The 26,269-nt window shown below is 39.7% G+C and overlaps 1 protein-coding gene across 4 annotated transcripts in view; it reads left to right on the top strand.

Moving 5' to 3' along the window:
- TMOD1 (tropomodulin 1) overlaps positions 1-26,269 on the top strand; it is a 37,498-nt gene that overhangs the window by 10,320 nt on the left and 909 nt on the right. Inside the window, exons 4-10 of one of the 4 annotated variants that reach the window (XR_010067301.1) lie at positions 4,658-4,777; positions 15,140-15,229; positions 17,260-17,387; positions 19,293-19,400; positions 20,769-20,912; positions 23,248-23,392; positions 24,649-24,767. Coding sequence is in view for 3 of the 4 variants with exons in the window: in XM_063294805.1 (XP_063150875.1) it covers positions 4,658-4,777; positions 15,140-15,229; positions 17,260-17,387; positions 19,293-19,400; positions 20,769-20,912; positions 23,248-23,392; positions 24,649-24,713 (800 nt within the window). In the remaining variant the exon portion in view is untranslated. The remainder of the gene's footprint in view (positions 1-4,657; positions 4,778-15,139; positions 15,230-17,259; positions 17,388-19,292; positions 19,401-20,768; positions 20,913-23,247; positions 23,393-24,648; positions 24,768-26,269) is intronic. The other 3 variants (XM_063294805.1, XM_063294806.1, XM_063294804.1) reach the window with 3 other exon arrangements.

Below are 26,269 nucleotides of genomic sequence, written 5' to 3'. Positions count from 1 at the left end.
CAGGTATGCTTGAGCTGGAACACATGAAATACCTGAACTGGCTAGGGGTTTGTTGAGTGTCACGTTTGACTGCATGTTAGAAATACAGTATGGCTAAGTCAAAAGAATGGTCCAGAAAGGTAAGAGAAGAGAAAATCACCCTTTACAAACAAGGAACAAGATAGCAAAGGCACTGAATGTTCCTAGAGACACCGTTGGAAGCATAGTTCACAAGTTCAAGGTTAAAGGAACAGTGGTGACACTACCTGGATGGGGCAGAAAAAGGAAGCTGTCAATGGCTGCAACCAGATTTCTGAGAATGCAGGTGGAGAGAAACCCTTGGGTGACTATAAAAGACCTGCAGCAAGACTTGGTGGCAACAGGCACTGAGGTTTCAGTGAGCACAGTAAGGCGCATACTAAACACAGAAGGTTCCCATGCCAGAACTCCAAGACGTACACTGCTGCTGACCCAAAAGCACAAGAAAAGTTGGCTCCAGTATGCTCAAAATCATATAAATAAGCCACAGAAGTTTTGGGATTCTATTCTGTGGAGCACTGAAACAAAACTGGAACTTTTCAGCCTGACATCAGCGGTATGTCTGGAGGAAGAAGAATGAAGCATACGCTGAAAAGAACACCCTGCCTCCAGTTAAGCATGGTGGTGGGTTGGTGATGCTCTGGGGCTGCTTTGCATCCTCTGGCACTGGAAACCTGCAGTGGGTGGACGGCAAGATGGATTCACTGAAGTATCAGGAAATCCTAGGAGAAAACGTCATGCCATCTCTAAGGAAGCTGAAGCTTGGGCGTCATTGGACCTTCCAACAGGACAATGATCCCAAGCATACCTCAAATTCCACTAAGGCCTGGATGCAGAAGAAGTCCTGGAAGATTCTACAGTGGCCATCACTGTCACCTGACTTGAACCCCATAGAAAATCTCTGGTGGGATTTGAAGAAGGCGGTTGCAGCATGCAAACCCAAGAATATTGCTGAACTGGAGGCCATTGCTCATGAGGAATGGCCTAAGATTCCTCAGGAACACTGCCAGAAGCTGGTGTCTGGCTATGCATCTCATTTGCAGCAGGTCATAACAGCAAAAGGGTGCTCTACTAAGTACTGAAGATGCTTGCCATGAAGGGGTTGAATAATTTTGAGACTGGAGAAGTCATGATAAGTTGCATTTTCAGTTGACTTTGGGGCACGACTTGAAGCATTCGTTGTGTTGAGCTATTTCAGTTGCTTTTGTTGATTTGTTCATTGCAAACAGCTGAAAGTCTGTACATTTTGACAATCATCCTGATTTGCAATGGGGGTTGAATAATTTCAATTACAACTGTATCTTGGCATACACATTCCAACATGGTATAAAAATCATTTCTCCGTAATCCTTCTTTTGTTATGTCTTTTGGCCTAATTTTATATCAAATTAGGCATTTTTGCCAATATCCAGACACTTCACTAGCCAGTCTCTTGTTGATGGAGGATGTACATCTTTCCATTACTTTGCCATAATTAATAAGCTCATAATAAGTGATCTTGTAACATTTGGGATGACTTCTGTCAAATTAAGGAAGGTCAGCAATGGAAACATTCAGAATGCTATGCCTAATATTTCTGATGTTGTATTTGCTATTTCCTTCAATACTCACTCCTTATCAGCCATCTCCATTTCATATGAAGTAAATCTGCATTAGCTGATCAACATTTCCATGACTTAAAATATAACTTTAAACATACCTTATCTAATTCTGGAAGTGCTGTGTCCCATCCAGAATATTGATTTATGCTGTGCTTCTTCTCATACTGATAAACTTAAAGATACTCTTAGCTAAATATCCTATTCCATTTCTGTTCTGATACAAAAATTTGCAGAACTCTTTCCCACAGCAGTTTAAATAGTTGTATTATATATTCAGATTGCCTTTTACTTTAAAATAAAATCAAGTGCAAGGAATAGAGTAGTGATTGTATGGCTAGGATCCCTAAAAGCAAGCCCTTGTTCTACAACAATGTTTTTCAGCCTTGGCAACCTGAAGATGTGTGGACTCCGACTCCCAGAATTCCCTAGCTAGCCAACATGCTGGCTGGGGAATTCTCTTAAAGTTGCCAAGGTTGAGAAACACTGTTCTACAGTATTGTCCCTTCGTTCCTCTCCCCTCATGAGAAAAGGAGCAGTTGCTTCAACGTGAGCCTAAATTTAGCCTTGCTCCACCAACAAGCTGGGACTGCATGGTCTTTGTCCTCTATTTCATGCCATCTTATGGGAATCAGGAACAAAAATAGCTCCCATGTCACATTCCATGCCTGGAGCAGCATCTCTCTCTCTCTTTTACAGACATTCGACTGCACTGTTTTATAAAAAGGAACCTTTTTCCTTATGTTTGTTCTTCATTATGCCTTGCTTTTTTGCTTTCCATTCAAAACCAGATCTTTTCTCTCTTACAAGAAAAAAATTGCCCAAAGAAATATAAAAACATTCTAATTTCTCCCTTCATAATCTTCATTTTCCATTTTCCAGTAAAGATGGCATTTTAGCCATTGCCTACACACATTTCCTTTGTGTGTTGGTACGCTTAATTTGAAAATTTTGCTAAAATGTATTGGATGTACAGGATTTTTATTTCTTTTCATTTATTTTTTCTCAAAAGTGTTGGGTTGGAAGTATAATAACATGGCACACACTGCATAAACCTCAGGTTGAGGCAGCCACTAAGGTCTTAAACATTTTATTCTTCCCATACTCAGAGGTTTCAGTTGAAAGAAAAGTATAATCAAAAATGCGTCCTGAATGTTGCTAATGATAACATCTATACATAATTGTGGCAAAGAATTGTAAATAGTCATTATCAATCAATTTCCTTTTTCTTTTCTTTTCCACTAAATTGGAGCCTTTTTAAAGTATATCTCATTTTTTTTTAGATGATGACTTAATTAGGGTCTGTTTATTCCCAATTTCAGATAAGTATTTAAATCATTTAAAGATAGTGGAATGTATTACAGGAAAATAATAGCCATGGGAGGAGATGGATGGGGATGAATTAAATAAATAAATAAATAAATTGTTTTTTCTCTGCCATTTTGCAGCTTTGGGCTGTAATGCAGAACTGCCAGGCAAAATGTCCTTTGGAATTATGGGAAGGAACCAGCTTTAGGAGGCTCTTCTACTACCCTTCCATTCTCTATGAAGTACCCTAAATCAGAGTTTTTCAAACTGTGTTCTATGGAACCCTGGTGGTTTCATGAGAACTTGATGGGGTTCTGTGAAAGACTAAGGACAAAAAGGCAAAAGAAAGAAAGAAAAGTTCACTTGAACACAGCCAATTTTCTATCATTAGAGCTTTGCCTCTTGATCATGGGTTGTGGGAATTTTTTTTTTAAATTTACAAGTTCCACAGCGTGAAAACCCCCCTGCCCTCGCTAGTTTTGCATCTTACTGAGCTATTATGGTAAGATGCTAGGTGGGGAATTCTGGGAGTTGAAATCCACACAACTTCAAGCTGCCAAGGTTGAGAAACAGCGTTCCAAGGAATCCCAAGGGTAGACTAGAAAGTGAAAAAAAAAAATCCCAGAAAGCAATGGCAAACCGTTTTCATACTATTGGTAAGAGAGCTGCATGGACATGTACTCATCAGCAGTCAAGCACTACTTGAAGTAGACTGGCCATTTCCACACCAGTAACTTAGAGCATCTTCAAAGCCTCATCCCAGTCATCACTGAAGTGACATATTGCCTCTCTTCATTACTGTTATTTGGGCACAACAATGGTTGGATGATTATCAAAAGTGCTGTAAATTGCTAGTGGGAAAATGACCTTTATCTTTACCACCAATAAGACAAACTTGTCCTAACAGTCAGAAATCACGCTGAGACGAGGAGTAGGTCTCTAGTGTTTATTACTGCTACATTAGACAGAATCCTAACAAACTGAAGAAGCGTGGGAAAAACCCAGACAGATAAACCCCAAAAGTCAAGGCGGGTCTGTTCTGTGTCTCTTTGAATGGCTGCTTAATTCCTCAGTACTACGCATGCGTTTTCCCCCCTGGATAGAGGCCCCCTCCTTGCTCGCCATCAGTACTCATGACATCACTTTACTTTTAAAAGAAAGCTGGAGTGGGAGGGAGAAGAAAATATAAGAAAGGAATCTGGTTTGCTGTTCAAAGGGCCAGGCCTGAATGAGAATTTGGAGAAGAGCCTAGGATATCACTGTAGATGCCAGGCCCCCAAAGGACACTCTGCCTCCATTGCTATTTTAAACTGAACACCAACCATATTTAGGCAGTCTTAGAAGGAGGATTCTGTAAAAAATTATTTTGTGTTAACCTAAACTGAATTGGAATTACATAAAACCCAACCCCTACTTTAACTGTGAGGTTAGCAGCCACATTGTGAGTTCTGAATCTTGATCTAAATCTCACACCCAGTAGGACTTTTTTTTCCTATGAGTTATTGCTAGACAGAGAGGATGGTTTTAATTGGGAAGGGAAGAGTTTAACCGCCCCTTTTCATACAACAGGGTCTCAATGGAAATACCCTCTTCCCCTTTCTTAGTACTTACAGTCTTAGAAAGTTGGTAACCATGAAAGAACCACCTAGGTAGGCCCTTAGGAGGGTAAAAACTATACAATTGCCAGCCTGCTGGAATGGAGCTGAAGCTGTTACCATTTCATGTATTTATAGGAAAAATCTGGGTCCCCAAGCAGAAAGCTCTTGATCCTGTTTTGGAAAGTGTAACTCTGGAACCAGAACTGGAGGAAGCCCTGGCAAATGCTTCAGATGCTGAGCTCTGTGACATCGCTGGTAAGATGCAAGGCGGAATGTGTTAGTTTTGTCGTCGTTGCAATTGTCATTATTCTAAAAGACTTAGTGTTCTTGGCATGAACAAAGTCTTCAGGAGAATTCATGCATGAGAGAAGAAAAAGGGGAAAGGGACTACATGCTTTTACAGCCTACTTATTTTACTATGGTTATGTTTAGGTAAAAATAGGTGTAACTGTTCTGAAATATTAAGGATCCTTAGGCTGCACCCTTTCCTTTTCTGGTCTTATAGGGGAGTGGAGAAATAATTCTGCGACCTTGCAACAAAAGCTGCTATCTAGGGAACAACACTGATTGGCTCTCTCCTGTGAGAGAGAAATGCTCTTCCCAGATTTAACAGAGGAAGTTAACTGAGTTAACTTCCTCTCCTCCATGCCAGAGAAAGGTTTTTTTTTTTAAATGTAGGAATGTTTTAGTGAGAAAATCACCCTTAAATTCACAGGGCTGATTTTGGTGACTTAGAAGTGAGGGATGTTTACTTTAACTCCTCAGCATTAGCAGACCTTTCTTTTCTAAACACATTATGAACATGCCCCAGCGACAGTTGTATATTGTTGTTCCACCATTGCTGTTGCCTTCTTTTTATCCTCAGTCCATGAATGAGGCATGGGGACGCGGTGGCGCTGTGGGGTTAAACTGGGGACGCGGTGGCGCTGTGGGTTAAACCGCTGAGCTGTCGATCGGAAGGTCGGCGGTTCGAAACCGCGCGGCGGGGTGAGCTCCCGTTGCTCGTCCCAGCTTCTGCACACCAAGCAGTTCGAAAACATGCAAATGTGAGTAGATTAATTGGTACCGCTTCGGCGGGAAGGTAACGGCGTTCCGTGAGTCATGCTGGCCACATGACCCGGAAGTGTCCTATGGACAACGCCGGCTCCAAGGCTTTGAAACGGAGATGAGCACCGCCCCCTAGAGTCGGACACGACTGGACTTTACGTCAAGGGAAACCTTTACCTTTACCTTACCATGAATGAGGCAGACTTAAAACTTCCTTAATGTGAGAGATTGCAGGGAGTCTAGGAGAGGAAGGGAGGAGAACATAGACATAACAATCAAGAGATAGCCTGTGAGTCAGTTTCATAAATGGCAACTTAGCCCAGGTGAAGAGGAACCTGGGAAGAAGCATTTCAAAGAGTTCAAAAAAACCTCCATCTTAATTTGCTCACTATAAATGGAAAATTCCTTTTACAGTTTACAAGATTCTGTAATTATCCTAGATTAGCACTGAAGTTACTGAAATACAGTATATATAAGTCTTGCTTCCTTGATCTTGTTTAGCTGTGTGGAAGTTTGATACTTAGCTATTCCAGTATTAAAGAAGTGTTTTACTCCCTCAGTCAACAAGCAGCCATGGCAGCTCCAAGATGTGTCAAGTCTATGGATCAGCCTTTCTCAACCTTTGACCCTGAAATATTTTTCAGGCCTCAGGGACCCCCTGCACATTCAGGCTCAAGTATAGGCCGGAAGTTACAAAATTATTATATCCATGTGTAGGCCTGTAGATATACACTAACAGTGTTCTTAAACTAAAAATAAAGAAGGAACCTTGCCTCTTTAATGTGAAGTTGCCTGAATTTGAAATAATGTTTTAAATAAATCCTGATCTCCCAGGGAACCCCTAGTGACCTCTTGCGGAACCCTAGGCTTCCATGGAACCCTAGTTGAGAAACCTTGCTCTGGACTATTCCATCAGTGATACAATCAAGTGACCTCTAGGAATTGGAAAGATCCAGCATCTATTGTCCGTTTCAGGCTAGTGTGAACACCTCCACTCCCTTTGGATTCCAAGGAACTCTTTTCCTTCACCATTCTTTTTTTCCCCCTTGTGGCAGAAACAGCTGAACAAGTTGCTCAGACTTTGGCCACTCTTCCTGTCCATTGAAAAGCTTTGAACAAAGTTGCCATCAAAGCAGGAGCACCAGCAGGCCATTTTAATTTAGGGAAATTGGAAATAATAAACCTCAAATAGCAGCAGCAGCCATGCCAGAGGCTTTAATCAATGACTTTGTTTAACCTGCTCAGCACATTAAATCAGGACACCTGAGTTTTAGGTCTGTCTGAAGCACAGAAGCCAACTAGGTGACTTCCAAAAATGTTGCCAAGAAAGCTGTGTGGACTTGTCCATGAAGTCGTCAGAGGTCAAGGCTGAGTCAAAGGCACCAAAAAACAAAACACCATAATAAGGATCAGCAATGGGGACAACAAATTTTAGATTGGTATAGTTTTTTGCCCTGATTTGTTGACTAAGCCACATTTGGTTGGTTCACACAACATGCTGAGTCATGAACAATGGCTTGGTTCACATAACACACCAACAGAATCAAGGACACTGCATTTTGGCCCAACACAATATGCGAAGCCAGTCTATAATATGATATAAGTAGCTCTTACCTGGAAGAAAGTCCAATAAGGGACTTCTATGTATGTGTTTTAAATGATCGTTTTCCCCTCCTTGTACTGACCAGGTTTATATTTCTTCTTGCTGTAACTGCAGAGAGACAGCAGAGTAAGCAGTCAAAGGGTTGAGCAGAGACACTAAAGTCTCAATGACTCAGTCCTAGGCTACTTGACTGCAAAATTTGTGGATACAAAAATTTGGCTAAGCCTTTTCTCTCCAGTAGAACAGAAGCATGGCAAAATGAGCTGCTTATTCCCTCAGTTCCTCTTACGACTTTTCCCTATCCTCTCGCACACAAGATTTTGCCAGGCTGGCCAGGAAAGTCCTTTGAAAACGGCTTGGAAAGCAAGTGAGGATAGCATATGTGGTTGGGCATCCAAACTCCTTTGCAAAAAGAAAAGAAAATATAGTGGTTTCTTATGCTCACCTCAGACCAAGGGTTCATTAATTGTCTGCTGTAAAACTGCATAAGCCATTTGCAGTCCAGATAGCCTGGCTGGGTAGGAGCTGGGAAGGCGTAAGGTAAGTATTGTTTCTGGAGATTGGTTGGACTTTTAAGCTGATATTGGGATGGGAAGAATAATAAGATCCATTTTGTGCCTTGCCATCTTGCCAGCATAGTAAATTAATTTCATGGAAAGTATAAAGTAAGGGCCACATGACCACGGAAGTGTCTACGGACAAACACCGGCTCTTTGGCTTTGAAACGGAGATGAGCACCGCCCCCTAGAGTCGGACACGACTGGACTTAATGTCAAGGGAAACCTTTACCTTTACCTTTTTATAAAGTAAAGCAAGGACTAGAAAAGCTGTGGAGAAAGTTGGGAAAGCAGGAAATCATTGAGCTTTCTCTGAGAACGGAAAAAAGAAAAGGAGAGACATCTGTAGATAGATTATTTTACTGCGGGAAAACTAGATTTTATCAAATATAGAAAATAGTGCAAATGAGAAGTTTTAATACGAGTAAAGCATACCGGAGCTGCCTCCTGGGGAAAGCAAATTTGGTATTAAAGTACAGTAAATCCTTGGTTTAGTGGGCTTGGTATACAGTGAACATTTTTTGTTTTGACTTCACCTTAGCTCTGTCCATTAAATTGAAAGTTTCAAGATATAACTGCGAATGATACCCATTATGTCAATTACATAGTGATATAAATGACATAAATCAAAGCAAATGATGGACATCTGGGTTTAATGGGCATTTGGATTTAATGGACATCCCCTCTCCCTGAATGGTCCATTCAACCAAAGATTTACTGTACTTTGGTGCCTCTGTAATCCATGGTGCTCAAAGGGGTCAGCTCTTCTCTTCCTCTCCATAATGCCTACAGCAAACTGCCTGCAGCATGCTGCTGTTGTGGCTTCTCTTCCCTGTCCAGGCAAAGATGGAGCATTATGTTGTCACAACGCAGGTTAGTGTGGAGAAAGAAGTAGAGGAAGCCACTGTGCATCTCTTTGTTAGATTCATATCCTGCCTTTTCTTCTGGGGCTCAGGGCTACCTTTTCACCATTCTATCTTATCTGGCTTATTCTCCAAAAGTGTGAATTAACACTCATCTCTCTGATTTGACTAAAACCCCCTTCCCTTTGTTCTGCTCATATTCACTGAAGCAACCCATTCCTGCTTTAACTATGTCTGTTTCTTCCAGCCTGCTGTCTCTTCCTCTCATATTTCCATGACATCATCCATCTCAGCAGAAGTTGCAGAAGGACTGTAAGAGAACCATGCCAGTGACCTCATAGTCCTGCTTTAGGAATGCAAGACTGCATTAGGCCTGCTGCTCCCTCCTGCTATCCAAAACTATTTTACTGCTTTAGCATTTTCTCTTTGCACAAGCTGTCTGGATTGTGAATTGGAATTTCCACCAAAGGCTTGTTCATTGGCTTCTACATTTCCTTCATCACATGCAGACCGGCAAGCTGGAGAATCCCCCTGCCCATGCACTCATGAGTAAACATCTGCCAGAACTCCAACTTGTGTTAAAATGGCAAACTGGGTATGCAACCAATGAATGCACCCCAAGCTTATGTTTCACATGCCACGATGGGATACTTACTCATGAGTAGTCCTGCATATCTGTAAAGAGCAGTAACTGATTCTTCTACCCAGAGACAGTATAGATTTTCCTTGCCCTTTCCAAAAACAAATCCATGTTTAATACCCCAGGAATTCCAAGAGAAATGCTTATACATACAAACATACAAATAGATCTACATACCATATTTGCACTGGCAATTTGGTGCATTGCTCATCTGCAGCATGTGCATGACCCTGGCCTTATCCTCTCCTCCAATCATTTTCTGCTAGGACTGGGTAATTCTGTTACCTCTTTGAATTGGATGTATTCATCCCTGTGGTTGCTTCTAGTGCCAAGATAGCAAAATCAGATATCCTCAGAACAAACTACTAGTGATATCTCTGCATGAGTCACTGCATTGTGCTTGCTTTGTTTTAATGGAATAAATGCAAGAGCTGTAATCGCCGCAGTTAAGTATCCCCAGTGCAGCCCAGCTCTTCTCAGACACAGTACCTTCTAAAAGTAAACTTTTTCAGATATTAAGAGTAAGCCTTCAGTTTTATTCTAAAGAGAATGCTGCATCGATTAATTGTTTGGGATAAATTACAATATCTCATAGCAGACCCTGTGTACATAACACTTCAAGTGAATAGATTACAGTACATACACAGCACATCTTACATGGAAGACTACAGTATGCTGAAAGAATTTGTGTAGGACCTACACTGACACTTCTTTCATCCATGACGCACCATGGTGATGGTATTTATTCTAATTACAATATTGCTGAATATACACCTGCAATGAATATATAGCACAATGAATATATAGTATAGTATGAATATATAGCACTAAAATTGTAGTTGCAGGAGGAACTATTTAAATATTTAAATGAAAACATGTTTTACACTGACCAGCTCCACAATTGTGGTCTCTAATTGCCCTCAGTAGCTGACCATGAATATATATATTTCAGTTACTTGTGCAAACATTTTCAGATCCAGATTTTTATTTGTGGAATTGAAAATGAATTGCTAAATTAATGTCTTAACCTCAAATAACTTTCCTTTGCCCCAGTTGAACTTGGAGCATTGTGCTACCTTTCCTTCACTGGTCTCAGCATGGCTTCTCTGCATTTTCACCCATCCTGAGAAGCATCCCGTTTTTCTAAGGCACTTCTAAGAGACTTCTGCCCCAGCTCCACTCTCACGCAGGCACTGTGTGTGTGTTTACTCAACTTAACAATCACTTCTACTGTAAGAAAGAAATCCATCTTTTTTTCAGATGTTTAAGGGTTCATTAACTTCAATTAGACATTAGATGTTAACTTGGATGTGTTGATACCTTAAAGCAGATGCATCTTTTTTCAGGCTTGTATGGAAGCCTGAAAAAGCAGGGGCTGCTTTAATAAATAACCAACTGGTACTGTGCGCATGTAAGATATATTTGTTTTAATTTTATTTATTCAGTAGATTTAGAAGCCACTCAACTGCAGAGTGATTCTGAGTGGCTTAAAATAGGAAAACAATAACAATTTTTAAAAAGTGTCTGGACAAACTGCACAACAACCAACCTTCCAGGATTCCACAAGCATTCTACCTCTAGGCTGGGAGAACAGCCAGGTTTTAAAGATTTGCCAAACATCATCAGGATGGGAGCTAAACAGATCTCTGGGTGGGATATCATTCCAGAGGGCAAGTGCCACAACAGAGAAGTCAGGCCTCCTGGGTCCCAATAAATGGCAATGTTTGATCAAGGGGACCCAAAGGGTACCATTTCCGCCTGCTCTTACTGGACTGGCAGAGATCATTGGAGATAGGCAGTCCCTCAAATATCCATATGCTATGAAGGGGTTTGTAAGTCATAACCGGCACTTTGAATTGCACCCAAAAGCCTACCAGCCACCAGTGCAGCCTGCAGAGTGTAACAGGACATACCCTGCGTTGCACTTGTGCATTCTGGACCAGCTGCAACTTCCAAGTGGTCTTCAAGAGCAGCCCCATATAAAGCACATTGCAGTAGTCCAATTGGTAGACACAATAAGGTCAGAGGAATATTGCTGTCCTTATCCCCACAGGATAATCCCAAATATGGGCTCTTACCTGTGTTTGATCAGCTTGTTCTTCGAGTTCCTCCAGTGGTGCTCCAGCCGTCTCTTTGGGAGCTTCATCTCCTGGAGCTCCTTGGTAAGCCAAGATGCAGCCCACAATTGGCACACAAGGAGAGGCCACAAAGGGCAACAAGTCCAAGATCCACCCATTACAAGCTGTGACCAAGGCCTCTGCCAAACTGCCCACTCTCTCTGGAGTCTCTCTGGGTCCTTAAGTTGCCTAGGGCAGGCCAATCAAATATGTAGGCCTTATTTCCCCACAGCACAGGAGGGTGGGGGCAGGTGACACCAGCAAGTCAGAGGGCAACCAGAGAGGCAGGCATCTCTTCCAAATTGTTTTCAAAGCATACAGAGGCCTTGTTTATATATCATGGTTCTTGGACTGAAGCCATAGAGAAATATGAGAAAAGCTGATTAATGAAAACCTATGGCTGTTAAACATATCAAGAGGTGGCTTGATATTCTTTGAAATCTCAAGTTGAATTGGCAAATTCTTTTTTTATAGATTGTTTTCATTCTTATTTGCTAGCACATTTTTCCAAGTCAGTGATTTTCCAAGTATGTATTTTAGGATTCTCAGCAGCATTTTAGGGCCCCTGATTGAAAAGATAACAGTAGTGTGGGGACATGGACAGATACAGACACACATGTCCAAACAGTTGGTCTGTCACCAGCAGGTTTTCCTTGCACTGTACAGCCAGCCATTGGAGAATACAGCACTTGCAGGACACATTTCTATGAGAGACAGCTGGTAGAAAAGTTCCACAGCCCTCATTAACACACAGCACAAAGAGAAAATAAGGCATCAAACACATTGTAAGATGTGCTGTCATGCCTTCTAGCCCCTGCTGAAAGTGCTGGGATATCGCAAGAGACCAATTCAACTTAGTAGTGTTTCTTGAAAAAACTTCAATTGGGAAGCCACTAGCCTGGAAAAGAAAAGAAAAATATTTTTGTAATTGTCTTGTTTGATGTTTTTAAAGATAAATTTGATTGCATTTTTTAAAAAATTATAATATGAAGGGATTGTTTAGAAGATACGTTTCAGCAAGTTGATATATAGATATATAATGTTGGGTCCTTTGTAACTGAACATCTGGCTCTGAGTTTTTTGCTGAACATCTGGCTGAAGCTAGAGCTTATAATACAATAAATATGTAAAGGTACATATTTTTATGCAGAGGACAATTTGGAAGTGCTGAATCAACTAGAATACAGCTCATTCCATCATCTGGTTTCATTTTGCTGGTGTGTAGTAGTACAAGTTAACTGCTAGAACAGTAGACCTTCCTGCAGAAACAGGATTTTCTAAGCAAGGAGAGCCAGATTTGCAGATGTGTTTGAGATGGGATTGTACTAGCAAACAAAAGAATTTGTGACAGTGAATCCTGCTGTCTTCTCCCTCCCTGATAATTCAGCAAAAGCTTGATCTGGAGTAGATGTCATTGCTGGTTTCATCTGCTTTAACATGAGACCTAGGCTTTGCCACAGATCAGCCACAAATTCACAAATTGCTCATGGGAAATCTGGAACTGGGATAAGGATCCACCTAGCACAGCCTCACAACTGTTGTGTCTTTTAAGGAAGGCAGCCTAAAGTAAGACTGGTTCTCACTTGCCCCAGGTTTTGTAGAAGCTTCTACACAATCCTGCTTCTACTTAGATGGCACCTTGCTAGGGAGCTCACGGCCCAGACGGATTCAGCCTTCTAAAATCTCTCTTTATAAAACAGATTATATCTTTGTTCCATCGTGATTCCCAAGCAAATTAAGCACAGGAAATTATGCTTATGAAACCCTGCCGAATAATCTCAGGTGGCTCTCTTTGGATTACCAAATCAGGGCTGCAAAAAGTCTTCTGTATCTCTCTGCTGCCATCCAGCAGCTGTCCAGCTTTTCACAGCCCAGGCCTAGTAACAGTGAATGAAAGAGGAAAGCCTGTCATGTGACAGATAATATTGATGTTGCTTGAGTGGAATGTCATCGATGAGTTTGTGGTTGGGCTTTTATTTTATGCAGGCTCCAGAATTTTATGAGTTTGCCAGAATCTCACTAATTGGGTGGCCAGCAAGCAAGAAATTTTCCCATGATGATAATTCGTATGTGTAGAATTTAGGCCTATAATGTTTTCAGTGTAAGTTTATCCTTTTTATTCAGCTGTAGATCCCAATAGGTTTGCACCCTGACAAGCCCTTTTTAGGACTGTAGTCTTAGTCATGCAACCAAGAAAATTTAAGATATTTTATTCGTTTAAAAATCTCTCCCTAATTAATTGAATTTTTTTTAGGGGCTTGCAAAAGTTGTGGCTGGCTGGTTGGCACTGTTTTAGAAAAGAGCCACTCACTCTTCTCTTATACACCAGTCAGGAATGCCTGTTCTAAGATGGTGCTCATTGCAACACATACGTGCAAATAACTGGCTAAAAAACATATAATTATCACTTGTGGTACTGCAGAACTTAGTGTATTCCTTTTTTAAAAATAATGTTTATTAAAACTCTTAAACAAGAAGATTAAAAACTAACACAAACTAATAGAAAGTAAGAAAGAAAAGGGGAAAAGAAGGAAATAAAAAAGCAGGAAGTGCCAGAAAAGAAAAAAAATTAAAGCAAAATAGAAAAGAAAGAAAAGAAATATATGTGGCTTCCGATATTCTTCACAGCAGTTATTAAGTACAATATATTTTAACCTCTCTGACAATACATATTATACTCTTCTCTCTATAATCTGTCCTGTCTAATCATCAAAACCATGTATCACAAGTTCATTTTTTTCATTTTTACACAAAAAGTCCATAAGAGGCTTCCAATCACCAATAAATGTAGATAATATCGTTTCTCTAATCAAAGAGGTCAATTTATCCATTTCAACAAAAGCAACTTCACCAACCATTCCTCCATGGTGGGTAGTGTAGAATCTTTCCATCACTGTGCATATAGTAATCTTGCTGCAGTAATCATATAGTGAAACCATCTTCCATGGCTTTTTTATAACTGTTTGTCCATTAATCCTAAAAGGAAAAGTTCTGGCTTCAACTGAATATTGATCTTTAATACCGTCTGTATCAAAATATGTATTTGAATCCTAGAGCTTACTATATTCCTAACAAAAAGTTGCTATCAAATGTACTACTATTGCATGTTTCCTAATCTAGGAATAAGATATTAATGTTTTCATGTGCTATTGAAAGCATGTCAGAATAAAATGCTAGGTGTGGACTAACTCTGAGATCAAATAAGGATGTCCAGCTTTTATTTATTTTGAGAGCAAAAGGGAAATTTAATTATGCCCTTAAAATTTTGGCAATAGCTCAGATTCTACTCATACTGGAATTAGAGGACAAATGTGACTGAGTCTTTGCTAAATGGTAATGTATTACTGTGTGCCTACAACTACTTGGTAAGCTATAGCATCTTGCCAAGTGGTGAAGAGAATTGTATTCATTCCACTCCTGTTTCCCATAGGTTTTTGGGTGGATGCAGGGTAATTCTCTCGCATTTAATAGGATATATAGGTAATTGGCATATCAGTTAGGGATCCACAATGTAGTAAATTGCTGCATACTTAAAGAAATCAAAAACAAACTCTAATTAGCCAAAACAGTTATGAAGGAACAAGGAATCACATCCTGTTTGAACATACAAGTTGTGCTGAGCTTCAATGGATCTTCTCGATAGTTCCTTTCGAAATAAATAAAATCATCTATCACTGTTATTTCACATTTTCTTCTAGGCCGCTGTATGTCTTGGCCAGATTATCACCTTCCCAGGAAGGAGAAATCTATAAATTTAACTTCCTTTGTTTTTTTTTCTCTTCTCATGTAGCTATTCTTGGCATGCATACGTTGATGAGTAACCAACAATATTATGAAGCACGGGGGACTACAACTATAGTCAACAAAGAAGGATTGGATAGTAAGTAAGATTTGAAACACTACAATAGTTTAGCAAAGTGAGTCAAAAGCAGCAATGTTGTTATCATAGTTAATAAGACAGTACAGCAATCCAGATTCAAGAGGGGAAAGCAGATTCAGAATATGTGAGGGTGCCTGTGTCATACTCAGTGAAGATACTTTTGATTTCAGAAGGTCTCAACAGGTGTGATTTATGTTTCCACACTACTCAGAATCACATTTTTCCCTTCAAATCCAGATAATTGCCCACCCCTTATATCTGGAGTTTTTTCCCCCAAAATAATTGTGTGGGTCCCTACATTTGCTGATAAGAGCAGAAGAAGATAGTGAAAACAAAAGAATAAGCATGAGTTGCAAATGGCTCCAAATACCACAGAGTCTTTTTGAAGATTAGTCTAAAAATTAGCTGCTGTTTGGGAAGGCTTCTCACCTGTTGAATTTAAATCTTTTGTAATACTAAATAGGACTTCTTTTCCCCCAGCCTTGTCTCCATACATTTTTTTTTTCTTCCTTTCTCTTGCCTTCTCTTCCTAGGCATCTCCAAAATCCAGTGCTTTCATCAAAATGACAAAAGCAGCCTTGTGCTGTTGCAAGGCAAACTCTGCCCCTTTGTATGCATGTGTGACATCACAACATAGACATAAAAGGGGTAGAGTTAAGGTGGACCATTCTTTTTAATCATTTAATCTTTCTTTTCCTTTTCAGAACAGCTTTCCCCTTGCCTCAGCTCTATCTTAGTTGTTCCTCCCTCCCTCTGTGTGTGTGTGTTTCTATTGGAAGGGAATGTCTCTGCATGTCTTCTGTTTGTGAGAATGGTTTGCATTTGTGGATAAGAGAGAGGATGGTTGGTATCTGTGGATAGTGTTAATTAAATAGTAATGGAGTATCTTATTTTACAAGCAATAATTTTAATTAGTAGTTCTTAATTAGCTAACATCTTTTCTGCTCTGTTTTTGGAGTTCTGGCAGGTATGTGTACACACACATATTCAAGTAGGTCAGGGGCCTTATTGTCAGGGCAGTAAGAATCTCTAGATTTGGTTTCAATTGGATTCAGCAAACCTGGTTTGACACGGTGGGGAAGCTGGGCATTGGGTAGGATTTTTTTTTTCTTTCCTCCTTAGCTTTTCTTTCAGGGAATCACCTTCAATTTTTAGGTAAAGATGCTAGTGGTGCTTCTATAGTAAATGTACATCCATAAAGTGAATTCATAACTACATCTTTTGGGGCATGTGCCTTTGGAAAAATCATTTCCCTGAAATAAACTCCAGGGAATGTTACTGGTTAGTGCTTTCTATCTAGGCTTGATTATGGAGAAACATGTTCCCTTCTACAGAGCAGATCACTTGAGAATGTAGGAATTATTGATATAGTAGAAATGTTAAATTTATTTGCATCAAAGTTTCTGAAAAATAAATACACATTTCAGAATTTGATCGGACAGAAACACATTTTCTAAATACATGCCTATATAATATTAAAACCTTTTCCCCTATTTTCTTGGGGTGGGGGGAGTCTCTTCCATGACATATAATTTGTTGTTATTTACTAAAGAAGAAAATACACTGACAATGTCTACACTGAAAGTAGATTTCAATTTTTTAAAAAAAGCCAGAGTTGCTGTCTGCTCTATGCATGTGTAAGAGGCATATGAAAGCATTTTTTAGGGAATAGAATAAAAAATGCAGCTTAGTTATTAAGCTACCAAAGCTGAATCTGTTCCATGTGTTTCTGTAGAACAATGAAGATATTTTCATCCCCATTCCGTCCATAGAAATTTAAAACTGCATCAGTGGCTGGTGCTGAACTTATTTTATTTGCATAAGGATCCAATGTCAAAGAATCAGATTCTTCCATTTATGCCCCCAGTAAAACAAATGCAGCTAGAAATGTTGAGAGATTCAGGAGATCCAAAGTTAAAACCTGCAGGAGTAAGAGTGAGGTACCCGCTCTTTCTTCATTGTACCACTAGTCAGAAGCAAATGGACCATAGCTCTTTATCTCTTTTATTCATGCACTTCTTTTCATGTAGGTATAATTAAGCCCACCCAGTATAAACCAGTTCCTGATGAACCAAATTCGACCAATGTAGAAGAAACTTTGGAACGAGTAAAAAACAATGATCCAGAACTTGAGGAAATCAATCTCAATAATATTAAGGTATGGATTCTTCTCTACCTGAGTTTGCATTGAGTAGGCAGAAGGGGCCTCTGCCTACTTCCTGTGTAAGGAGCCATTTTGAAAAGAATGAGATTGTATAAGAGAATCAAAATGTGACTTGCATAGAAAGTCCTGCAGAGTTGGCCAATAGCTTAGACTTGTTTCACGCAGTTAGGAAAACAAGATATTGTCTATAATTTCAATTGGCTGCTAAATAATAATATTTCAGTGCTTCCATACATAAATTATCCTACATAAATATCTACCATTCAGAGAGAAAGTTCAAAGCCAGGTGATTTTAATGTATTTTTATTTAATAGCTAGTCTTTGTGTTTTGCTCTATTGCATTCCTGAAAGTTCTCTCTTTGGATACCTGATACTTCAGAGGCAATATTTTGGTTCTGCTCTTTTTGGGAAGGTGTAACTGTAATTCTGAATGATTACCACTAAGAGCCTTTTGTTTAAAACAGTCAGAATTATGGGCAGAACTACTTTTTATTTCTGAAAATTATTTGTGTTAAATCTTGTTGGTTGCAATAATTTAAGCATCACACTGAAGTTGGAAGGGGGGAGATAAGCATGTATAGAAGAGTGTTTATAAATGGGAACCTGTAATTCTTATTCTGCCCATTCTTTTTCTTTGAAAATTTTCCTCAGTCCTTAAGGTAAAAAACTCAATTTGAGCTGAATACCTGATGGCTAAAAGAATACACTCATAGGGGGTTCTTCACAATAAGACCGAAGTGGCTCACTATTGACTTCTTCCAAGATTTTTTAAGATGTCCCAGGCCAACCTTGAATGGTCTCCCGTTCAAGTATTTATCGGTTGGACCTGCATTTCCCACCCCATGACCCAGGAAGCTCCAGAGAGTAAAAGAAATGACTTTTCCCTCCGTTACTTAAAAATAAACAGACTCTGGAAAGTTAGCTACTTGAAACAAAGGTGTTTTTTCACACCAGAACTACAGTTTAATCATGAAGTAGAAATTAAACTGAGGTTGTAGTCCTAAAACAGTATACTTATTGTTCATTCCATCAAAAGCAGTTGATCATTTCAGGGAAAATATGGTAGGCATTACTGTTTTTTTTTCCATGTCAGAAGCACCTACCAAGGCGCTTCTGTATTGAGAGGATTTGCTGGTGACGTCACCGTTGCCAGGGGGACGCCCAAGGTGGCTCCTTTCATGTCCCTGTTATTTTCCCACCGAAGTGGTACCTATTCATCTACTTGCATTTGCATGCTTTTGAACTGCTAGGTTAGCAGGAGCTGGGACAAGTTGACGGGAGCTCACTCTGTCACGTGGCTCACACTCTCGGGTTTCGAACTGCCGAGGTGCCGACCTTAATGGACCTCTGATTCAGCATCTTAACCACTGAACCACCACGGCCCCTACTGGCATTAATGTGACAGATGCTTTTCATGTCTGTCTTTGTGACATTTAACATATGAAACAAAGCTTATGCTGCAAAGAAAACCAAGTGACTGCTATGTTATTTGCACATGTTTTGTTCCAGGCATATTTTGGACAATAATTCTAAATCAAGGAAGATTCTAAAATATGGCAGAAGGACCAAAAGGACTTATTACTTTCCAAGTGCAGTTGCTTGGTTTTCTTTGCAGTGTATTTTACCACTGCTTTATTCTACCTGTTTTTAAAATGAAGTTGAGGTCCCTACCTTCTGCTCCCACCCTCAGCCTCTGAAAATGGTCCTAAATGGTTTTATTTTCAAGTTCAGTGCTCAGCAGGGGAATGGCAGCATGGCAGCACCGAACTGGCAAGTTTGAAAAGGATTTAAAGGGTATCACTGGACATGGATTTAGGAGCTCCATGATTCCTTGGAATATGTGGTTGTGTCCCAGTAAAACAGCTCACAACATCCTTGTCTGGTGTTTCTCTTTTAAAGGATATTCCTGTACCTATTTTGAAAGCCTACGTTGAAGCTCTGAAGACTAATACCTATGTGAAAAAGTTCAGCATAGTAGGAACAAGAAGCAATGACCCTGTTGCTTTTGTAAGTGTCAGATGGCTTACACCTAATCTTCTCAGAAAAGCTTTTAATGGGATTGTCTGCTTTAATGACAGCCTATTTGGTTGGAATGCAAGTCTTATGTAAGGATGCTGCCTTTTCAGAAGTGAATTCAGAAGAGGGCTATCAAGATGGCGAGGAGACTGGAACCCAAATCCTAGGAGGAACAATTAAAAGAATGGGTACATTCGGCCTGGAGAAGTGATGACTGAGAGGATGTGATAGCAGTCTTCAGATGTAGACCAAAAAAGGGTTGTCATATAGAGGATGAAGTGAACTGGTTTTCTGCTGCACTAAAGAGTAGGATCAGAACTAGTGGGTTGAAACTGCAGGGAAGGAGATTCAGATTAGGTATTTAAAGGAATTTTCAGGTAATAAGAGCTGTCGCTATATGGCTTGAGGTCCCTTCCAACTCGGTGATTTTATGCTTTTCATGGGTGAAAATAAGGGTTACACAGCTCTTTGAACTACACTAGTCCTTACTCAAATGGTTATGGCTTGCTTCTAATGAACCATACTCATTATAAGCTGTTTGTTTGAGATATATTTGTGGTTGATAGAAAGAAAAGGAATTGTGGCAATGGATAAAGCAGGAAGGGGACTAGGTCCCTTGAGCTTCCCAAGCTGTCAACTTCTGAGGAACTCATTCTGTAAAAGTGTACATTGGAAAGATCCACTTAAAGATTGCGGGTTCCTAAGGAATACAAGTCCCTAGAGCTAGAACAAGGTCCCTTTTAGAAGGTTTCTTATACTCTTGAGGCTTGTCATATATTCAGGCTGATTTCAGGTTTTTTTTTTGGCAACAATGCTGTACTCTTCATGAAGATTCTTCTTTATGAAGAACTCTCTATGGCTGAATTCTCAGGTTGAACATTACTCAAGTTTGAGGACTTGTATTGTTATCCTCCTAGTTGATTTCTAATCACTAAAAGCTAATTTCCATTTTCACATGTAGTATAATCTTAGTAATGTTAGTTTGTTCATTATTAGATTTATATCCTGCCTTTGCTTTGTACAACTAGGGGAATTCCTAGGGCAGTTGGTTGGCTGTTGTGAGAACAGACTGCTGATTTAGATGGGCCAGGGGTCCAATCCAGCAGGGCACTGCTTATGTTCCATACAACAACCTGTGATGTGTCAAAGCTTCCTTGTGGGTTTCCCAGGGTCATCCAAAAGATCACTGGTATAAAGAGAATAGAAAACTCTGTTTGACTCAGCAGTGTAGTTATTTATGACAAAATAAGCATTCCAGTACTACTGATGTTATCATTAAACCTTTGTTTAAAGTAATTAGCAACAATAATAATATACAAGTATTTTGCTTTTCTCTTTGTTTTTCTCTTTCAATGGAAGGCGCTGGCAGAAATGTTAAAAGTAAACAGCGTATTGAAGAGCTTAAATGTGGAATCAAATTTCATTACTGGATCTGGAATCCTGGCCCTGATAAAAGCACTGCAGCACAACGCAACACTAATTGAACTCAAAATTGACAACCAGGTAACCTGTGTAGAATGAGACCAGCTTCCTCCCAATTTTACAGTCCAGGCATTAACTGGCTCTTCCATTTTGTTAATGGGCTTTGTATTACAAAACTGAGATGGGAAGATACATGAGATTATCAGAGGGAACAGCTAGTGAGCATTATGCATGCTTGACTTTTACATTCAGGCTAGGGATGAAATAGGTCTGTCCAGACCAGTGTTTCTCAACCTTGGCAACGTTAAGATGTGTGGACTTCAACTCCCATGGCTGGCTGGGGAATTCTGGGAATTGGAAGTCCATACATCTTAACATTGCCAAGGTTGAGAAACACTGGTCCAGACCGTAGACAAGGATCATGGATGCTTCCAGTGCCTGCAGTGCTCTAGAAATGGTATGTGTGCCTTCACTCTTTGATATCCTCAGTCAAAGGCTTCCAGTTGTGTTGGGGGGTCACACCTGGCACAAAACATCTTTCATTCTATCATGCAATTCCTTAAATTGTTGATTGCCTGGAGCAGTATATTACCAGAGCACAGGTTCCAGAGAAGTTTCAGTCTAGATTCCTTCAGGGTCTGGCTTCTCTAGATCTTAATTTTTCCCAGACAATCTTGGGCCTCCAAGACTACAGATAACCTCATTAGCCTCTTCCTTTATTTTTACTGTAGCTTATCTTTCTTCCCATCCCAGTCACGTGCAACCTTTCTTCCTACTATATCTTCCCTTTTTTCCAGCATAATAGAGGGGGACTTTCTGTTCTCTTCTGCTGAACCCTCTCCTTTCTACTGCCACATCCTTCCTTTAGGCATAATCCTGCAAGCTTGTGGTCTTTCAAGAAGGCAGAGGAGAAGATCATGGCTTGTTGAAGGTCAGGCAGAAGAAAAAGAAAAAAAATAGTGGCACACTGTCTATGAAGTAAGAAGGACAAACGAAAGCATCTTGTTTAAAAGTCAGTTGAGGGCTACCACTTAATTCCTTAAGAACAGTATGCACAATCAGTCAATTGTAGAGAGATCAGTTAGCAAAAGTGCTAGGGCTTGTGAACATGAAGAATCCAAAACAAGCAAGAATACTCTATGCACAACGATGGAGGAATACTGAATTTCCCACAATGGAGGAATGGATTGTGAAGATGTCAGAAATGGCAAAACTGACCTGTCTGGTCAGGGACAAAACAATAAGTAGTTTTTTAAAAGACTAGAAAACTTTTATGGACTTTTTGCTGAAAATAGAAAAAAGTGAAGTGATGATTTATGGATTTGATGATTGAAAAGAGATTAAATAGGGGGCTGAAGGGATTTCTGTAATACCAAAGAGGGAGGAGAGGTAATGAGTTTGTTAATACTTGTTACAAAGAAGGTCAGAAGTCACTTCTTTTATTCTTGTTTCTTTAGTTAACTTTTTCTTTTTTGCTTTTTGTACTTTTCTTTCTTTTCCTTTTATTTTTCTTCTCCTTATTTTTTCTTTACGTTTGTCTTTTACTTATGGAAATTTTTTCAATAAAAATTATATATTAAAAAAAAGAATCCAAAACAAGCATTAAATTAAGATGCTGACTGAAGTTATTTCATGCTAAACCTTGGTTCGTTTAACCTTGGTTTCCTGAATAAATTGCTGTTGGCTGCAACTCCACATATTGCTAACTCTAAAATTATGGTTTACCAACCAAAATCCTACATATCATAGTAAGCCAAAACCAAATATACCACATGATGGTTTAGTACAATATGGGATCCAGGTGATAACAGATTCTTTGAAATGCAGATAAAGGCCACAAGTGAGATGGATTATTTATATAGGGGCAAAGGTAATATGAATCTTAACAAGTATCTCCACCTCACACAAGGTACACATAACTGAGTGGAAGATGGGCCCACATCTTGGTCGTCTTATTTGCACAATTTGCAAAGAAGGATTTTTTGGTAAGCTTGCAGAGCTCCTTCAGAGGGGTGGAGATTTTGCCCCACTGGCGAGTGATAAAACCTTTGACTTCCATCTACAAAAAATCCCATTTTAACCTGAAATGATTTTCTCATCAGCTTTACACAGAAATAAAGACTGACTCCTACATTATTTTGATTTTTTTAGGTGGATTGCCGGCATGAATTTTATATACATGAATATGAATGTTAAAAAGCATTGTGACTACTACTTGTGACTACTACATTCAGTAGCAAATTCAGGTTTTGTGGTTGTTAATACCAGGGATTCACTTTAGTTCTCATAAAAATCTTTATTCTGATTACAGATAAGCATAATTTAGAACTTTGAAGTAAGAAACAGGAAATAAAGATAAGCAACTAAAATTAAAAAGTGCTTCTATGCAAACATTTTTTTTCTGTTCTTTTTTAAGTGCCAACTTTTGGGCAACAAGGTAGAAATGGAGATTGCCAGTATGTTAGAAAAAAACACGTCTCTCTTGAAGTTTGGTTATAACTTCACTCAACAGGGACCCAGACTTCGGGCGTCCAATGCCATGATGAACAACAATGACCTTGGTGAGATTTTTTTTAAAATAAAAGTAGGGGTTCTTGGGATGGACATGACCATCTTTCTTGATCAATTACCCCAAGAGATGGCAGTGTTTATATATTAGCCTTCTTAAACTGGTCACCTCCAGCTGCTGGTTGGGAATTCTGGGAGTCGTAATCCAGCACTTCTGAAGACCATCAGGTTGGGGAAAGATACTGTATCGTTTATTGGCTCCCTGGCAGGCAGAAGAGATTGCTTTCTTCCTATCTTTGGTCAATTTTCCTTCATTCAATATTTTTGTGGATGGGAGAGTGTTGGATTCATTTGTGGGTGGGGGTTTTGTGGGGGTTGGGTGGTAAATGTTGCTTGAGATCAGATTTTCTGAATGAATATCAGATTGGCATGTTAAAAGGAGAGAAAGTTTCTGCCCAGAAGTATAAAAGAACAACAAAATAAAAGAAATGGACTCCTTGATTAGAGTTGCAACTAAATTTCCTGTTTCAGTTGGAAGCTTTGCAATATGTGGAAATGAAGATAGCTTCTTGATGTTTTTTTTTTAATGAAAAAAATATCAGACTTTTAAAATGTGGTCTGTTGCTCTTATTATCCCTGGCTGCTATTCCTGCAGTATTCAAGGGGTGGGTTTGGGATTGATTTTGTTTTGTTTTTTGATGTTGCCAAAAGTTTTCAGGAAAAAACAGCTCATACCAAGCGGAATGTAATGGGTGATACATGAACCTGCCTTCAGATGATTCAGGTGGTTGGTCTGTCTGGGCCAATATTGCTTGCTATCTTAACTTGCAGCAATTCTTCATGGACTCAGACATTCTTTTATGGAAATTATTTGGGATTCAGTCAGGAACAATTTGCATGGAAAGCATGCAGCATATACAAAGCACATACAGAGATTACGAACTCTCTAGCCCACAAACAGTGGGAAATCTTGACCTATTGTAGAACTACAGATTAGCTTAAGCGATTCGGTAGTGGTCGTGGAAGATCAAGCCTACTAAAAAAAGACCTGCTCTGCAAAATATGTTGTGCCTGTTACGCTGTATTATATTGCATTTATGAAATATATGAAGCCTCTGTCATTGACTGGATGAGCAGATGTAATAGCAAGGAAGATTCCTATTGCATGGGGAGCAAGCTCTCACAACCGAGCGTTTGTAGTCCAGTTTTGTGAGCAGAAATAGATGTCAATTGGCTGGGGACTGGTCTCAGTTGACCTCCTTGGTGCAAGAGCTCTACAGAAGATATCTGACTTAGTTCTTATTTGCAGCTCGTATACATCGATGTGACCGTCCCTGGCATTACACCTCAGCCCTGGAACTGGAAGATGTATAAGTATAGATTTCCCTGCAATCCCCCTCTTGGCAATTGCTTTTCTTTCCTTCCCAGGTTTGGAACTTGTAGTTTCTCTGCTATTCCACTTGGTTCTGACTGTCCCCTTCCACTTCTGTTCATAGCCTTCCTCCGGATGTCCTTTATTCTTTAGAAATAGCTTCAGCTCCCTTACTGAAAGAAAAAGACCTCCTATCTTCATGGTTGAATGACTGTAACCCATTCTTTCATCCTGTCCTTGATCTTCCTCTGCCTTCTGCTTACTTATGTGATTGACTTTTGCAATTTACTGTCAGATGATTTTGGCTGGGAAAAATGGTTGCATAAAACAAGCTCCCTCAATGTAGGCAGCCCCAAATGTTTCCGGCCCAAGCACGGAACATGAGGCTGTCCAACCAGGACCAGACCAGATGAGATGATATGGTGTTCTCCAGACACCATACCCTCAGTTAAAGCTTCAAGCCTATTTCTACGTTAGGGTTGCCTTTATTTTAACGCCAGCAATTTAACCTCATAGGAGGGCAATGCTTATTTTTGTCAGAAAAAATCACATAAACACTTGGTATCTCTGTTTTGCAAAGAACTATTTCAAGAGCTGGCACTTACTTGATTTTCCAACTAGGTGAAGATTTTTAAAAAATGTTTATTCCTATTTATTATGCAAACGCATAACAATGTCTAGGCCTTCCGCAATGAAAGAAATCCTAGCTATCTATTGACGCTTTCAGCCCTAAACCTGAGCTTTTGCACCATTTTCAGTAGCAACTCTTCTAACTAGGGGGCTTTGTCCCAAAGAATCCTAAAAGTGGGAAACTGAGTTTAAAGTGCAGCCTGAGTTTCTTAATTAACAATCCCTGGTTCTTTTACAAAGTAAGAACCAATTTCTTCAGGAACTGGGGGGAGAGGGGGTAAAACAAAACATGCAGAGTCCAGTTTTGTCCTTTGTTTAATTCCAGTGGACTGTTAGATATTCTAGGCCAGGGTTTTTCAAACTGGTTCTGCAAGGACTTGAGTTCTGTGGGACTAATGGGATTAACTCTCTGCAAGGGACAAAAGGGGAAAAACACTTTGAACACACTTGGCTATCTGCTCTCACCTCAACAATGCTCTTCAGGGGCATCAGTACCAATTTTTCTAAGGTACAGTAGAAAGGGCAGGGCTTGTCAGTTGACATTCAGAAGCCCTGCCTTTTTCAATCAGAATTTTTTTTTTTATGAACAAGTTCTGCAGCCTGTAGATTTGAAAACACCTGCTCTAGATAGAGGCTGAGATCTTGTATTTGCTTGTTAGTGCTCTTAAAACAAGGACTACTTTTGACTTGATATCTATAGCATTGCACTGCTAAATTGACTTTTCTAGAATCCTAGGAATTCCAGTTTCAGTCCTGGGGAAAGGAAGTAATAGTCCTTAGTATGTACTTCACAAAAATATATTTTCCAAGAAAACAGATTAACCCAGGACAGGGGCACAGGAGGAGCCCTGGCAATTAATGCAGCCTAGATTATAGTGTTTTCAGACCTTCCTCTAGATTAAATTGGTGAGGTTTGTTCAAATGTGAT

This window comes from Candoia aspera, chromosome 2, assembly GCF_035149785.1.
Source record: "Candoia aspera isolate rCanAsp1 chromosome 2, rCanAsp1.hap2, whole genome shotgun sequence".
Taxonomy (NCBI): Eukaryota; Metazoa; Chordata; class Lepidosauria; order Squamata; family Boidae; genus Candoia; species Candoia aspera.
This window is presented reverse-complemented; position numbering and strand designations above follow the sequence as displayed.